Source organism: Leptidea sinapis, chromosome 19 (assembly GCF_905404315.1).
Source record: "Leptidea sinapis chromosome 19, ilLepSina1.1, whole genome shotgun sequence".
NCBI lineage: Eukaryota > Metazoa > Arthropoda > Insecta > Lepidoptera > Pieridae > Leptidea > Leptidea sinapis.
The window spans coordinates 5,476,655-5,495,985 of record NC_066283.1 but is presented as its reverse complement, the minus strand read 5'-3'; the positions used below and the strand labels follow the sequence as shown (position 1 = coordinate 5,495,985).

Here is a 19,331-nt window from a genome sequence, read left to right as displayed (position 1 = left end):
AGTTATTTTCATAGTATTATGTCCTATGGTATATTGTTATGGGGCAGTGCGGCCGATATTAATACTATCTTTGTGCTGCAGAAGAGGGCTATTCGCGCGATTTATAACCTAGTTCCTAAAGAATCATTAAGAGAAAAATTTAAAGAAATAAACATTTTGACTGTTGCTTCTCAATAGATTTTTGATAATGTTTTGTATGTTCATAAGCACATTGAGGAATTTTCTAGAAACTGTGACATTCATAATGTTAACACGAGGAACAAACATAAACTTGTTATGCCTACTACTCGGTTGGGTCGAGTTAGTAAGTCTTTTGTTGGGCGATGTATATGCTTCTACAATATGATCCCAGAAAATGTACAAAACAAATGTGTTACGAAATTTAATAGAATTGTTAAAAAACGTTTGTGTGGGAAAGGTTATTATAGCATAAACGATTTTCTTAATGACACCACGGACTGGGATTAAAGCGAACACCCTGAGGCTCTTTAATTATAAATGTTTATTGTACGATTTTACATTGTAATCCATATTTTATATAAAAAAAAAGCCCACTGAGTTTCTTGCGCCCATTCTTCTCAGGTCTGAGGCAGTCTCTTTTGAATGGGTGGTAGATTTTGACGTTCAATAAGTGATTATAAATCCTATTTTGAATAAAAATATTTGAATTTGAATTTCTCGTGAACTGACAGCGGAGCAGAAGCGGGCTCGCGTGGAATGGTGCTCACAGATGCTAATGAAGTACGACCTCGGACATTCTAATGCTGTTTATGACATTGTCACAGGAGACGAAACGTGGAAATATTGTTTTGAACTCGAAAAAAAAACAGCAATCTTGTAAATGGGTGTTTGAAAATGAGAACAGGCCAACAAAAGTGAGGCAGGCGAGAAACGTTGGTAAAAAAATGATCGCATTTTTTTTCTCAGCTACGGGTCCCATCTGCACAATTCCATTTGAAGATCAAAAGCATGTTAATGCCGAGTGGTACCTTCTGTTTACCCAGGGTGTTAAACCACGTTTGCGAAAGACGACCAAAAAGCCGCGTACTACATAATCACAACGCTACTTCACACACGGCCAAAAAAACTAAGTCATTTTTAGCTTCCGAAAAAGTACAACTCGTCACCCATCCCGCACATAGCCCCGACCTAGCACCCTGTGATTTCTGTAGAGGAATTTTAGGGTATATGCATGAATTTTAAAAGTACTTAAATTTGATTTTTTACATTCTAAAAATTATCAAACACTTCAAATTATAGATAAAAACATTCTTATTCAATTAAAAAATAAATATTCGTTCCCGGCAAGATATTTCGGCTCTTCAAACGCGCCATTTTGCGCGGGGTTTCTGTTTTTTTTTCTCACTGTTTTTTTCAGAATAATCTTTTTTTAGGCATTATATACTAAACCTTCTCCGAACCAACATATTATATACTGAAATCTTCTCCGAAACTCGCTGCATCTAATGGTACATTAAAAAATATTATTCTGATCAGTTCAGTACTTTTCGCACTTTTTTCCACGGATTTTTTCTTACGGTTTTACTATCACATTTTTTTCAGTTCGGTCGCGCAGCAAAATCCCTATCCCCTCCAAGCCTGCCGTAAGGAACTTCGTTCCAAAAGTGCCCAACACGGCTAAAGAATTTTTCACTTAAAAAAAAAGAACTAACGTCGAATAATCGTACATACGAGTATTAATTGGAAAACCAAAAACACGGTGATACGTGGTGGGCGAGATTCGAAACAGTTGCGTGCATAAATAAGTTTTACTTCAGAAATATTCTCATTTAATTAACACTAAAAATGTCCATTTAAAACAAAATACGCAGTGCTCCTAGCGATAGAAAAATAGTAGGTTTCATAAATAACGTAGCAAACCTTTGATCGCCTAGCCCTTTGAGAACAACAATGGGTATCGGCCACAGGTGGGCCCCTTTCACACGTATCATACAAACCATTGTGCCCCGCATTGATAATACCTCCACATTGAAAAATTCAATTCTATGCTTGAAGAATATCGTAAATAATCTTTGAATCCGAACGCAAATAAAAGATTTAAGCCTCATACAAGTATTTGAATCGGATTTGGAATACCTACATAGATCTTTAAAGAAATCGAATTCAAATATTTTCACTCAAAATAAGACTTTTAAATCATTCGACAAATTATATTAGAAAAAAATCAGGCGCGGAACACAGGCTTGGTCTATTTCCATTCTGAAAAATCTTTTCGATTTTATCTACACCCATGCTTTAAATCCTGTATTAAAGATTCTAAAACAGTTAGCTAATTGCCAACATTAAAACACTCAATGTCCTAATAACCATTATATCATCCAAACGAGTGTTCTAATGAAATTCAGTACAACATTATATCATCCGTTTCCATAATAACACTCCTTTGGATGATATTATGGTTACTAGGAATGGCTTTTTAAATGTTAGCAGTAAGCTAACTGTTTCCGAATATTTTATAGAGGATTCATATTATGGATGTAGATAAAGTCTTGTATGCAACTGTTGATAATTAGGTATTAAAACACTCATGTGATACTATTATCACACTCGGCTTCGCCTCGAGTGTACGTTAAACACGAATATGGGTTTATCACAACATTCGTGTTTTAGTATCCCTTATAACACAACCTCTCATCAGTCGGTCGGGCAGGTTGGGTAACAAGTTGTACTTTCCGGAAGCTAAAAATGACTTAGTTTTGTTGGCCGTGTGTGAAGAAGCGTTGTCATGATGTAGGAGAACGCGGCTTTTTGGTCGTCTTTCGCGATCTTTTTTAACAACCTGGTTAAACAAATGGTAAAATACCACTCGGCATGGACACTCTTTTGATCTTCAAGTGGAATTGTGCAGGACCCGTAGCTGAGAAGAAAAATGCGATAATTTTTTTACCAACGTTTCTCGCCTGCCTCAATTTTGTTTCACAAGATTGCTGTTTTTTTCGGGTGCAAAACAATAAATCCACGTTTTGTCTCCTGTGACAATGTCATAACATAAACAGCATTAGAATGTCCGTGGTCGTACATAATTAGCATCTGTGAGCACCATTCCACGCCCGCCCTGCTCCGCTGTCAGTTCATGAGGGATCCAACGACAACAAAGTTTCCGAACTTTTAATTCTTCTTGTAAAATTTTCTGAGTTTGGCTCATACCAATTCCTAATAGTCCTCGAATTGTCTTATAGGTAATCCGCGGGTTTTCTTCAATTAGCCGCTTAAGAGTAGCCGCATTATTTTCGTTGACGGCAGTTGAAGGCCGCCCTTTACGAAATTCGTCATGTAAAGAAACACGACCTCCGTCAAATTCAGCACACCATCGCCTCACGGTGCTCAAGCAAGGTGCTTCTCTCCCAAAAGCATTTTAAAGACGAGCGGCACAGTCTTGCGGAGAGAGAGAACTTTCAAAATCATAAAAAATCATCGCTCTAAAATCTTTTCGACTTAATTCCATTCTCGTTGCGTACGTAAAACTTTGATTTGTGATAAATGATTTCCCGCCAATTTTTTTTTTATTACTAAGAAGTTTGCAACCTTTCAAAAACTATAACATTCGAAATTCAAATAGTTCCTCATCGTTTCACAAATCATTATTATGAAATGTTATTAGGAAAAAATATATTATTCAAAATTCAAATTAATGATACGCTTTTTTTAGTATTATTGATTCCGTCTTTTGAATCAGAAATACTCTATCTACTTCGCATAGAAATTGGTCATCCTTAACATAGATCGTGCAGGAAAGCACCAATATACATTGCGGAATTGTCGATTGTAGTCATCAGAATCAATTCGATCACTGATTCGATCGCATCTTTAATTCAGTACATCAGAGACTATTTCCAACAGAACACGTGAGTGAACACAGAATAACATTCGCTTATCAGTCCGTGACTCCTTTCACTCATCGCGCACTGGCTGTTTGCAAGTAAGCTGTTGTTTTATTTTATTATTAAAATAAGTTCAACTGTCTGTCAACTTGACAATGTCAAATGTCAAAATATGATTTGGTTAACAATAAAAAATCTTTTCATTAATCATTTAAAATGCCCAAACAGTATTACAACAGAAAATGTATTTCGAAAGTCGATAAATCACTGAAATTCAACAATTGATATGAATATATAAATGAAAAATTTTTCGGTTTGCTTTTCGAGGTACCCTCATTCGCCTATAATATTTTTATGTAGATCATTCGTCTCACCTGTGAATGTTATGTAGGAATGATAAACACGTTTGGATTTCGAAATTTGTTTTGGAAAATCTTTCTGTATTTTTAAGATTGTATAAAATACTACACTACGGAGGTATCATCAGGCTATTTTCTACTACGCGACGTCTACTGGGCACCTATTTTGCGTGAAGGTGACCCAGTGACAACCTCTTTTTTAGCCCCTACCGTAGTAGTAGTGAACCAAGCTGACCCGATACGAGTTGGTCTAATTCACACATAACCTTGAAATTTCTTCAGGTCTGTGTAGGGTCTTTAAAGTTATAATCTCAAATAGACATACAGAATATTAATTTGAAAAGAAATAGGTAAGTGTAATCCAGTAAAATCAAGGTTTAATTTACGTGCAAACAAGCCTGCATATTTATTGTAAGTTAAAATAATCATAATAATAATACAATAAAAAAAGTTTCAAATAAAAATTGTAGATCTCAAAATAATTGTAAATATAAAATTGTATCTAATCACTTTTGACTTATCTGCAAAAGAATTCAAGATATTTGCAATAAACAATTCAAATTGATAGGTCTGTTACTGTTTAAAAATGTATAAAAAACTGATTAATGTACTTTTTTTAAATTAAGATGCGCTTAAAAACATATAAGGTATTTCAGAGAGTTTATTTTATTTGTTTTAAAAAGTTATGTTCATTTATTTTAGTGGTAGTATCGAAGCGATGCCGCCCGGATGAGAGGCAACGGCCCTGACCTTTGTGTCACCGAGCGACGCTCTTAAAAATACTACATTACTATAGAATGTAACGGCCTTACAAATAAAATTGTCATAAAGTTATAACTAATCAAAAACCAAGAATATGTAAAATGTTTACAAATAGACATTTTGCTTACGAATGGTATTTTTGGACGTATAACATTTCCCGCGTTTATTTGCAAGGCAGCTTGTCATTAGGAAAATTCAGAATTATCATTGTATTGACAGTGTTGTCAACGATGATGTAAACATTTTGCATTTTCTTTGTTTATCATCAGTTATAACTTTATACCAAGTTTATTTGTAAGTTTGGAATAGTTCACAATTATATTTATTTATTTTGCGGTTGCATCGAACAAGTTTCCACTCATTAATCTAATTATAAAGTACTAATGGATACCAGTATACCTTATGATGGTATTCGGAGCAGGTTTACGTGCAGGATATGTTACAAATCCAGTGTCACAGTAATTCAAACGCCATTTATAGTGTCTACTTCAAGTTATAACACTTAGACCGAACAAGCTAATACTCATTCGTACTTTCAAATAAACTTGATATTTAAAAAAGAAAGTTTTACCTGAAAATAAACTAAAGATATAATATAAATGTTTACAAAAAGATTTTGTAAGTGATTGGTTGTATTAGGAGGAATCGGCGTATGAGTACCGAAAATTATTCCACCAAAATTTTTGGAACGAAGTTCCTTACGGCAGGCTTGGAGGAGATAGGGATTTTGCTGCGGGACTGAACTGAAAAAAAAGTGATAGTAAAACCGTAAGAAAAAGTCCGTGGAATAAAACCGTTAAATGAGACGTGCTCAGGCGCGACAGTCGTTTCTATTTCTATGTAATTTTATGTTGTCAAACAAAAATGAAGAGACATATTTTGTTATTTTAATTGATAATTTGGATTACAATTTTTTTTTATTTTACGTAATTTATTATTCCCTAAAATACTGAATTTCCTAAATACTTTTGTGTAGTTAAATAAAAACTAATCTACAAAATTTAAGAGAAAAATCAAGAAAACTTACATAAAAAAAATTTAACACGATTCTTTTTTTTACAAATTGTGTCGATTCGAAATTAGCCGAAGGAACTTCGTTCCTACCTGGTGTCCCACGACACCATATCTTTTTTATATGTATATTCTATATATTGTATTGATGAAATGCATGTTGCCACGGGGCAACCCCTAGTCATATTCCATAAACAATTGCAACGAATCTTTATTATTCTACCGGACATTTTTTATATTATTTATTAAAATACAAATAAAATAGGTCCTATGACTTCACGATAAAGTTAATATTATTACATATATGAATTTTTAAAGGCTTGAAAAATCTCAAATTTGGCTACTTTTGATCCATGAAAAATATATAGGTATGGGTTGCCCCATGGCAACATGCTTTGTACCAACAGTAGACCAATTTGAAGAGGATCGTATAAAAATATTGAGGTGGAATAGTTTTCGGTACTTATGTGCCGATCCCTCCTGGACAGTTTGTATTGACAGTGTTGTCAGAGATAGAGTCAACATTTTGCATGTCCTTTATTTTCAGGTATAACTTTATACCAAGTTTATTTGTAAGGCCAATTGTGTTTGTAAATAGATAAAGAGCATTCTTTCTTTGTTCTATCTTTGTTCGCGATGAATTTATACATGCTCGCTCATTTTATGAATGCTCGAACAGTTGCCTTGCCTACGAGTATATTGCGTTCTTATATAATACTAGCTGACCCAGCAAACGTTGTATTGCCTATATTAAAATCGCGATACAAAAGTAATTTAATATTAATATTGATGATCGTAGATGGGTGAAAATTGAAGTTGTATGTATTTTTTAATGCTGACTCATAATCAAACAAATTTAAAAAAAAATGTAAAAAAAATTAAAAAAAAAAAACAGCGATAGGCAAGAGCTTGGGAAAGGACATAGGCTTAATTTTATCCCGGAAAAATCCATGGTTCCCGCGGGATTTGTGAAAATTTTAAATTCATGTCGATGAGCTATAACTATAGCTATAACAATAGTAGGTTAAACTTGCCATAGCAATCTTCCTCGAGATAAGATTCATAGAATATACTGGGAACGGGAGCGAAAACGAGAACCGGAACTGGAATAGAACATGGGATAATCTTCAATTCCAAACTTGCTTATTATATTTAAAAACCTTTTATCTACGCGGGCGAAGTCGTGGGCATCACCTAGTATGTAATATGACATAAAATACAGCTATTTTTTTTTTTTTTTTTATTTATTTATTTATCATATTACATATACCGATATAAAACTAGGTCAAATTAGCATCTAAAAAAAAACCACAAAGGTTAACAACTAATGCTAATAACACTTAATAATACGTCACAACTCAACAACAACTTATGCTATAAATTAAATGAACACAGTGAAAATATTTTAAAAGACTTAAAAACGAATAAATATAACTTATAAATATGACTTAGCAGGTTCAAATTCTCTTAGCTGCTATAATTTATGTAATAGGTAATCCTTTATTCTATAATTAATGTTTTTAGTATTTAAATTTTGCCGCTCACTGAAGGGCAGCTCATTTAGCAAGCGAGGTATTAGGTAATCGGCAGTTCGTTCGCCGTACACGTTGCAGGCCCGGAGAATCGACAACCAATGAAATGCTTTATTGTATAAATATTACATTATTCATCAAGGGAAGACTATTGGCGAATCCGATTAATCGCACTTCCTTCTTCCAACACTTTTTATAAAAGTAGGTACCTTAATTCAATCATTCATCTTCAATCATTTATTTTAAAACTCCAACTCAGAATTACAACATTAGAATTTGCAACGTTAGTTACCTACGTAAGTTAGGAAAAGATGCGAAAACAATCACAAGGAAAATACAAGACCTAATGAAGTATGAAATAACAAGATAACAATGCAGTAAATAATATATCGATGTAAATGACGTAATTTGATTAAGTCAAACATTATGCGTAAGAAAATACTTACAATAACAGCATTTCTCTATGACGAGATTTTATTCTTTGTATAAGCAGTTATAAACCCGAGGTTTTAAAAGAATTAACCGAATTCGATTGAGATAAAATCTTGTTGTTAACAACCAACAATCGACACTGGAACTCTTTGGTCGTAGAAGTGCGTCATATACAATCAATCCTTTTTTATGAGACAACCAGAGTAAAAGTGTTCTGTGGAGACAACCCAACGACGTTCTATACATAATAAAGACAAATCACGTCATATAAAAACAAAGCCGAAATATATATGCCACTAATTACATCATAATAAGCTTAAACTTATGAAAAAGCTCATGGTCTCTCCGAGGACAATGGAAAGGCCTATGCTCGGAGTTTCCCTGCGAGATGGAATCAGAATTGAGGAGATCTGTAGGAGAACCAAAGTTACTGACACAACCCAAATGATTGCGAAACTGAAGTGGCAGTGGGCAGGGCACATTGTTCGACGAGCAGATGGCCGGTACGGCAGTAGAGTTCTCAGACGGCGATTACGTACCGGAAGACGCAGTGTAGATAGGCCCTCACAATATACCGACGATCTGGTCAAGTTTGCCGGAATACGTTGGATGGGGCAGCGCAGGACCGATCGTCGAGGAGATCTTTGGGGAGGCCTTGTCCAGCAGTGGACGTCTTCCAGTTGATTTTACCAAGAAAAAAAATTGAGCCTCTGAAAAATCAAAGTCACTCATCACGATATCACCGGAACCATTACAGCTAAAGACTTGAAATTTGTTAGGAATATTCCTTTCGACGAGTAGAGGTCAACTAAGAACGGATTTTACAAAATTCCACCCACAAGAGTTTTTTTTTATTATGAACATACTAAATCACGCCAAATGACACCAGCAATACCAGAGGTGAAGCGATGCATTGCTGACCTTTAAGAAGGGAATATGTTCTGGACTTGATGGTTCTAAGTCGTATCACTTCGGATATACAGCTCCCGGCAGATGGTTCCATATTGTGGTTGTGAGAGCTCATAAATTCTAAGGCTGGGTTGCTTCATATTAGCTGTTATAGTTAAGGTTTAAATCAAATTAAAGTAACGCTGTCTTTAACATAGACTGCGGAATGTGTTGCACCATCGTATTCCTTGGCACTATGCCAGTTGGAGAGTGAAACAATGGAGTAAAATATAAAATTTCATTTATATATACAAATAATTAATAAAATAATAATGAACAATATATAAACAAATATATATATAAAAGTTTTCGAATAAAAAAAAATAATTTCTCTCTAATTGTATATAATTAATATAATTATATTTAATAAAGTAAACGATATTTAATTAAATTTTGCGGAATACACGGACTAGTAAAAAAATAAGGCCTCCGTGTCACCTTACATAACAGTGTAGCAGTAAACCAAGCCGATTAACGTGTAAATACATAGCCCCACGCACACACTTACGCTACTACAGGCCGATAGGCGGCCATTATGAGAATTGTCATCGTCTGTGACAGATCAGTTTGCGTCTCAATAAAATAATTTAAAAATGCCGTCGTTCGTTGTGAAAAAGCATAAAAATGATACAATTTAAGTATTAAAGGCCATATATGATTATTTATGGGAGGAAAAAGCATAACGGTGCTTCACTTGCTAATATCACGGCGTGGAGTCTTTCTTTTTTACTCGCCCGTGGCGGTATTATAATATTTTCACTAGTTGTTTTGATTATGCTATGAAACTATTGATAATTCTATTATCGATGATAAACAAATATATTTTATATTTTCACAACGATGAATAAAATTAGCTTTCTGTATTATTATAACAATATTATCTTGTTGCTATCATAACTGGGGGCGGTGTTGATAATATTATTATTTTAAGAATTAGATTGGAGATTGTACGAAGGTCCTGATAAGCCTTTGATAGTGGGAGCAAAATGGATAAGGCTTAAAAATATATATTTCATCTTTCAATGGGAATTACATAAATAATTTGAACGCATCGTACACGCTGCGTCATTCTGACTGAAGCAATTATTAATTATGTGTAGGTACTTAAGTATCTAATACAATGCAAAAAAATGTGTATTTCGTGTTTCAATAGGAATTACATAAATAATTTTTACGCGTCATGCACGCTGCGTCATTGTGACTGAAACATTTATTAATCTGTATACCTACTTATTTATATAATACAATGCAAAAAAAAAATGTAATTCATGTTTCAATAGGAATTACATAAATAATTTTGACCCGTCATGCACGCTGCGTCATTGTGACTGAAGCATTTATTAATCTGTTTACTTAGTTATCTAATGAAATGCATAAAAGTTTGTATTTCATGTTTCAATAGGAATTAAATAAACAATTTTGACGCGTCATACACGCTGCGTCATTGTGACTGAAGCATTTGTTAATATGTATACTTAATTATTTGATAACTTGACTGACAATATACTACCGTATAGAAAAATAAAGCGAACGAGTGAGAATGTTCTTTTCCTCTAACGGAGAGACATCTAGATAGAAAAGGAAAGCGAATCTATTGTTACCTACTGTAACCGATTCTCATTGACATATCGTAAAGTCAGCCACGCTTGGCACTATACAGTAATAGAACAGTACTTCAATTTGATAGGTACTAGAGCGCATGAATCGACGCACGCACACATACACACGATTTACGCGGCCGCTTAACAATCTTGAAAAGGCATAACTTTTCAGTGCACGCCACGACGATGTCCAAGTTAATTTAGCTGCGCCGCGCCGTCTTCGTCTTCAATCCATAATTTGACCTTTTTGTATGTAGATACCAACTCTAGCACTCCGCCCAGACTTAGATATTTTTTTTTGGGATTTAATGACCTGGTAACTAAGACCTTTAAGTCAAAGACTTAGATATACATTTCAAGCAGACCGCTGAGTAGCACTACTATTCTATTACCTACTTGTATTGTGACTTGTCACATTAGCATTATTGGGCTGTTAAGTCGTTTATACTCTAGTATTTCTAAGTCTACACTTTGCCGTGCATTGAATACGCGAATTTTGTCTCACTATCGATTTGTCAGTTTACCCCTGCGTTTCCACTGATGTATTGTTACAAGTTTCCGTAATATTAAGTGTTTGTTTCATACTAACTGGTTCATAAGCAACATAGTTAATTGCAATAATTCGCCGAAATCTAGACGGACAGTGTAAGCGGGTGCACGCTTGTACATACCTATATTGCTAGCAGCTGCCCGTGTCTTTTCCCGAGTAGATCTCCCTGACATACATACATAAAATCACGCCTCTTTCCCGTAGGGGTAGGCAGAGACCACTTCTTTCCACTACATACTTGTTTCGCTTCGTCCACTTTCATTATTCCTTTCATACATGCTCTCCGGTTTAGGGTACTCTTGACCTGGCCATTTTACAAGACGTCCCTGATTTGATCTTGAAACGTCCGCCTAGGTCTACCCCTTCCAACACTTTCATTCACACTGGCCTTATACACTTTCTTCGTCAATCGTTCTTCATTCATTCTCTCGACATGTCCAAACCATCTCAGCATACCTTTCTCAATTTTTTTCACAACATCTTCTTTCAGACCATAACGTTTCCTTATCTCACTATTTCTTCCCTATTCCCTGACGTACACCATTGAAACAGAGCTCGTTCATAATTTTAATGGTTCAGTCCTAATAACAAGTTAAATACCAACAGGCATTAATATGCATTAAATTAAAAGTTGTTAATTTTACATTACAAATAACTAATCCCTTCACTTTAACATAATTTACAGTCTATTATATATTAGTCATATTTTTTAAAAGGATACATTATGTTCTAGTACACACAAACTTTAAACAATTATTACCAAAGGCAAAAAATTGTATATTATAGAATTTTGTCTGTCTTTATGTAAGTTATTAGATTTTTTGTAAGCGCTACTAAAATGTTCAGAAAATATCTTTATTTATTTACGGTGTGTGTGGATTGATGCATCTAGTGTACTCAATAACCCTTGTTTTTACGTTAATTTACATTTACTTTTCTTTGACTTACTCGTCTAAAGCATTAAGAATTTGACTTTTGGGTATTTTTGTACTATCACTTTACATATTGTAACCGAAAAGATTGTTAAATTCAGATGAAGCCGTAAATATTGATATAAAAGAGTGGCAACGAGTTTCTCCCGACTTCTTCTCATTAAAGCTCCACCCTTACCGAAGTGGCGGTTGATATAAAAAGAAAAGAAATCTTTTGACATTCATGAGTGGCATTTCCTTGACCTACATGCATTAATCGATTTTGATTTGATTTATGACTGGACAACATGCAAAAAGTACATCATACATTAAATCATATTTTGTTATGAATATAAACAATAAGTCGGGATCACACATACTGCAAACATAGTATTTTTGATAATTATAGCGTCCATGCGGACGACGTCGCGGGCACCTACTAGTATATTATAGATGAATATATCGTGATCTTTGATTGATTATTCAATTTGTATGAGAACCTTCACAAAAGAGTAAAAATCACCATTTGAAAGTACGAATGGCAACCCTACCAACCAACCCTTTGTGTGAAAGGCACTACGGTGATTGCCGGCGTTTTTATGTTATTATCTATTGTAAGACTCAAACAACAAATAGCAGACATTTTCCTCCAACAAGGAAGTCACTACAAAGTAATCTAAATATTAAACTTTGTTAAATAGCAAATAATTATAAAGAGTTTACTTCGTTTATAAAATATAAGTTGAAAGGAAGGGTAATGTACTCGTACTGTAATGTTTTTGGCAGAATTATTTTACATTATTTGTTGCTGTTTGGAATTTATTTCTACTAATAATCACACAATACATAATAATGAAGAGTTTTTTAAGTAAACATAAATCTTTTTGTTACAGATTTTTAAGGAAATTTTGATCAAAACGTAGAATGGTTTACTTCATAACAAGAATATCAAAGAGGTATGTCTGTACATTATTGTATTTTATAACTTAAGAAAATTAGAAGAAGATAATGAAAAATTTATAAGATTCTAAGTATATGAAAAGAAAACTTACAGTCACGATGAAAATATTAAGGATTATGTAAGAAAGAACTCTATATTATGTTTTAAAAAAACCACTCACATCCCCCGTATGTGAGTGAAAACCATGAAGTGGTTTCCCTGCATTTATGTTTAATACTTGTGTTAATATGGGTTTCTTACCCAAGACTCAAACTAAGGAGATTAAGTATACTGCTTAAGTCTCTTGGGGGGGCACCATAGATGCTGGCACTTGTTAATCATGTGTCTGACTTTTGGGAGGACTCACATGATTTCATAGCTATTTTCTGTGACCTTTCAAAGGCTTTTGATTGGATATTAGTAACCCTTTAACGTAAGCTTAAGTTTTATGGTATTTTCAAAATTAATGACTTCTTACTTAAAGAGTCGTGACATAAATTTTTAAGCATTTGGGGTATAGGTACAAACAAAAGGCTCCAATATAGAGATAGGTGTGCCACAGGGTTCGCTTCTTGGCCCGTTTCTCTTTTTAGTCTATACTAATGATCATTTATTTATGGTAGAGAAACTTGCTGATATACTAGCTGTATAATAAATAAAATATCGAATGAAAATATTTGCCTAGAAAGAAATATTGCGTTACCACGGGCTTGCAAATAACATAAACACATGAGGCTATCTATCGTTATTATATATAAACAAATGACTCGCAACTCGCAACACAACATGATAACAGCTGACAGATCACGGAGGCACGGCCGCGAGCCCCTATTGCATCATTCACTTATCAATAACTCAGACATAAATAACGTTATCTTTAATTGGCGTGGAACATTTCATATGTCCGCAATACGATCTTTGGACTTTAGAAGGTCTCGAACTGTTTCTTAATAACTTAGTTTATTGACTCTGAGTAAGAATAGTGATTCTTGCATATCTTCTTGGTTGTATACATCCTGACATTGTTTATGGTTTATAGCATAGACTTACAATGTAACTAGCGTACAGGCAATCAAACGAACTTTTACAATTATCACTGTCGTCATATATCATAGTTACAACTGTCAAAAATGTTGAGATGTCGCTCTTTCAAATCTAAACAATTTGTTATTTTTGAAGTGATTTCACTTTCATCAGCTATTAATTCAGTAACCGAAATTTATGAAGGATGTGGGATGTAGTAGGAGCCACAACCTGAGAATTGAACAAGACATGCCAAGATTTACGAAACATACGTTACTCGAACTGTTGGCTCCGTTAGAAGAGCGCTCGGAGCTGAAGCTGCGAAATCGCAGGTTCGAGTCTTGGTAATAATTTAAATTAATTAATACCAGAACTTAGGGATATCACTTTAAAAAAATTAATTGTTTAGGTCGAAATATTCTCTTAGCTGGAAGGTCCCCAAGTCGTATCGGTTCGGGATTATACTAAGCCTGCAGATACTTAGGTAATTCAAAAATTTACAAACGCGCTTATATCACTTATCGTATACGTTGGTAAATTATAAAAAAAAAAATTAACAAAAAACAACCGACTTCAGAAATACTATTCCAAAACAATCCATATAATGTGCACTAAAAAGTATAAAAATAATTGCGTATTTTTATACAATCTAATTAATTAATCTAATTCTAGTTACGATTATTGTTATTTTTGGAGTCGGTGTCCTTCCGCCGCGACCCGCTCTCGCCTCCTCACGACTCAAGCACATCTCACCTATAACTATGTATGTAGTTACAAACCTATCTTGGATGACACCGACTCCAAAAATTACAATAATCGTAACTAGAATTAGATTGTATAAAAATATGTAATTATATTTATACTTTTTAGTGCACATTATAACTATTGTTTTGGAATAGTGTTTTTGAAGGCGGTTGTTTATTTGTTTCATTTATTTTTATTCATTTTTAATTTTCATTTCAACAACTTGTCTTAATATGTGTAGATATACTAAATTTTTCAATGCAGCAATTAACGTAAGTGCTTTGCAATTTGATTACAGACAGTTAGAAATTCTGCCACAGATTGCAACCTTATTGTAAGTCATTAAGGAGTTCCATTGATCATCATATTCGACTACGATAATTACTTGACCATAATTATGTTATGGTAGATGACTTAAATATCCGGAGAGCATAAAAAAGATTCGGCCGAGTATCGTTAATTTGCTCCTAAGAATTGAAGAGTTTGGTTATTTTGTCATGGATTCCGTAATCAGAACCGAACTAAACTCTCAACAATCTTTGAAGTATATGCTTTCCAATAAAAAAAGAATCATCGAAATCGGTTGGCGTGATACTGAGTTATTCGTAAATTTATCATCCACTTTGCTATACGTATGTATAGCAAATTTAAGACTTTTATGGTTTTCTCATGGATGCCATTGTCAGATTTGGACCAAATTACACTTTCTAATTTTACTTTCAAACAAAAAAAGATTTATCAAAATCGATTCACCCAGTCGAAAGTTTGAGGCAACAAACATAAAAAAACATACCGACGAGTTGAGACCCTCCCTCCTCCTTTTTTGAAGTCGGTTAAAAACTCAAAGCATTATATGAAGTTGACATTAAATTAAATGTATTTGCTTTGCGATAACTTATGACATTGCCATTATTATTAAGTTACAAGATTAGACGTTTTCTTAAAATAACAAACAGTGTTTTGGAGATTTCCACGTGATAAACGCGGTAGAACGTAGAAGACAAACATTTCTAATTTAATAATCCTGAAACGATATCACTATGAACCATAAACATCTGAATAAGAACAAGTACACAAATAAAATTTGAAAAACAAAATTTTATGAACGATGCAGGATTCGAACGAATTGTAGATTCATTGTCAACCTGAGAGTTGAACAAAGCAAACAGAATTTTATAACGAGGCGGTACTCGAACGGTTAGCTCAGTTGGTTAAGAGCATCGTTCATAAAATTTTGTTTTTCAAATTTTATTTGTGTATTATACTGGAAGTGAGGGTTATCACTTTAAAAAACATAATATATTGTTAAGAACAAGTAGTAACAGAACTCATCAAACTAGATATTTTAGATCACATTATTATTTATACATCTAGAATCTAGATAGACTGACAGCTGTGCAAACATGGAAAAAATTTGAAGTTGACATTTAACGTCCATTTTGAGCAATTCACGCACACACAAAATTACATACAAATCGCGAGTGTAAGACGTAGCGTGTCACGCACACTAAATTAATAAGCCTGGCCTGTTTTCGTAGGTTGCCATTTAGAATCTAGAAGCATCAATTATCTAAGCTAGATAATACTTTAATACACAAATTTCAAAACAAAATTTTATGAACGATGCGGGACTCAAACCCACGTCCTCTCGCGTTCCGTGCGAGTGCTCTTCCAACTGAGCTAACCGTTCGAGTGACGTATCGTCATAAAATCTTGTATGCATTGTTCAACTTTCAGTCAATTTTTTTTTTTTCAAATTATTTGTGTACTTAGAAGTGAGGGTTATCACTTTAAAAACATAACAAATTGTTAATATACTTTTATCTCTGATTACACCGTTAAAAAAAGCGCCATTGTTCAACTGGCAGTTAGCCCGTTTCCGCTACGCAAATTGATTTGTTATGAATCTATTTTTGTATTTAAACTGTTCCTAGTTATTTTTAAACAGACACCAATACTTTCACTTTAATAAAAAAATAACAAAACTATTTGAGCACTTCCTCGTTCCTACAAGGAATCCAACTGGTAATTGGCATTTGGCCTTGACAGCTGCGACTTGCATGACAGCTGTGGAGTATAGACAAAGGAATCTAGATTTGTTTGGTCTTGGGTACAAAGAGCATATATTCTGAGCATGTGTCAGTTCTAATTATAATTGCTGTAGATCTGCTTACATTAAAACTAATTGCAAACTCCTATTTCTTTAATCTCGGTACAGGGTACTGTATTGAGGTATCAAAGAGAATGTAACTACTACGTACTATAGGGCGGGACTGTCTAAGTAAAAATTGAAGTTTAGTATGAAATGTGCAATCATTTGACATAAGTTTGAAATAGTAGTAATTATATTAGTATGGTGATTGGCGACGTAGTATAATCCGGCTTAGTTTAAAAACAGTTGCATAAAACGTAGTGGATTACGGCTATGTCCGATTTTTACAAGATTATAGCTGTCCCCTGGCAATCTATCAATGACTGCACGTTTCATACAATCGTGTGGAGCGCTTTTTTCAAAGAGTGAGTAGAGTAGAGTGTCGCTAGGCTGCAGTACCTTACCCTGCACTCACACCAACTGATAGATAAAAATGTCAAGGTCATATTTCGCTTATTTCACCTTACCAAACATTACTACATGACGCCCAGTATCCCCTGCAAAGAAGCGTAGTATGAGCTGACCGTTACCGTTCCGTCACCGATCAGTACCGTCGCCTGTCATGCACGGAGCATCAACAACAATTCCCGTATGATTTACAGGTAATAAGTCCTAGTGGGCATAATAATCCGTGTCGTGTTTCTATCTCTGCCTGATACTTTCATAGCACGAACACGATTATAGTGAACTCTATTTAACTTCTAAGCCCAGATAAATTAAAAGACTGGATAAAAAAGGTGTTTACACATTTTTGAAGGAATCCCAATATTTTACTTTATACCAATACGTGACGAGACGAGCAGGATGTTCAACTGATGGTAACTGATACACATGCAGTGCCGCTCAGGATTTTTGAACAATTCTGAGTGGCACTACAATTGCGTACGTCACCCTGAGTCATAAGATGTTAAGTCTCATTTACCCAGTAATTTCACTGCCTATGGCGTCCTTCAGACTGAAACACAATTATGTTTACACAATACTGCTTCACGCGAGAAATAGGCGCCGTTGTGGTACCCATAATCTGGCCGGCATCCTCTGCAAAAACTGGTAAAAAAATAATATAAATAATGAATATGTTTAGTTGTACGAGGAAGAAAGTTTTTTGAAATAGCTAGGGTAGGCCCTAGGATGGTAACAAACAGCTTCACAACTCAATTATTAAACAATAACAGAGTGACTGCAATAAATCGTAAAGTTGCTTTTAAAATATCATTCTGAACGAAACAGGTTCAAGCAATGTCAACTCGTAGATAACAACCGGTATGGGCGTGTTTTGAACTTGTTTAACATTATATTCGCTTAACAATTTGTTAATTTTAGATGATTCCCTTCACCGCTGAGATTTTATATTCATATTATACAGTTATTTATTTGTAACGTAATGTAAGATGTATTTAGACTGGGCTGAGATCTTAGACTTTGCTTAGATTTTATATTCGTAAAACTTAACTGAGTTTAGCTTAATCTGTGATTTCGTTTTTATATTTAGTAACATTGACAGCTGAAATCATGCTGAACTTAAGCTGAGCCTAATTCAAAGAGGATATAAATACTATGTAATAAGTGGCGGGACTGCCTAAGTAAAAATTTAAATTTAGTTTAGTATGAAACGTGCAGTTATTTAACATAAGTTTGAAATAGTAGTAATTAAAGTATCGCGATTGGCCACGAAGTAAATCCGTCAGGTTTGAAAGCGAACATTTGCTTAAACCTTAGTGGATTTCGGCTATCTGCGTTTTTATATATAGCCGTCATCCATCAATCTGTCAATGACTGCTCGTTTCATACAATCGAGTGAATCGCTTATTTCTTAGAGAATTTTGCTTGGCTGGCCTAATCAAAAGTCAAGTTCGCGTTTTATCACACTCAGCTAAGTTTTACGTAAGTAACATTTGAGCAAAGTATAAGTACCTACGATTTATAGATGTTAGCCTTAAACTTAAGACCGTCTATTGTAAAACTTTTGCTCCTTTGCCTCCTCTAATATATAAAAAAATAATGTGCATGACATTAGTCAGTGTTGCTAGCCAAATGAATTCGATTCTATAATCTTATGAGTAAACACAGGGATTATTAGGTCGAGTGTGAGTCATACTAAATTATTTATGTATTTTTTGGTTTGAGTTATAATTTGATTAGGTAAAGGTTAGATTACTGTGAAAACGTTGTGCACAGCTTTCTATACTTTCTCTTAAGTTGAAAGAATGTTCATCAGTGGGAGGCTCCTTTGCACAGGATGCCGGCTAGATTATGGGTACCACAACGGCGCCTATTTCTGCCTTGAAGTAGTAATGTAAACATTAATGTGTTTCGGTCTGAAGGGCGCCATAGCTAGTGTAATTACTGGGTAAATGAGACTTAACATATTACGTCTCAAGGTGGCATTCCCAAGCCACTGTATTTTAATGGGCAGGGCGTATCAATAACCATCAGCTGAACGTGCTGCTCATCCCTTATTTTCATTTTAAAAAAATGTTCATATAACAAATTACCTAATCGTAGTCGACTAGTCCGGGAGATT

General features: G+C 34.3%; 1 protein-coding gene across 1 annotated transcript in view; it reads left to right on the top strand.

Annotated features, from left to right (window-relative positions):
* Positions 1–3,834: 3,834 nt before the first annotated feature.
* LOC126969979 (phosphoenolpyruvate carboxykinase [GTP]-like) overlaps positions 3,835–19,331 on the top strand; it is a 38,761-nt gene continuing 23,264 nt past the window's right edge. The window contains exons 1-2 of the mRNA XM_050815630.1: positions 3,835–3,940; positions 12,842–12,904. Coding sequence (XP_050671587.1) covers positions 12,873–12,904 — 32 coding nt within the window. The 5' untranslated portion in view covers positions 3,835–3,940; positions 12,842–12,872. The remainder of the gene's footprint in view (positions 3,941–12,841; positions 12,905–19,331) is intronic.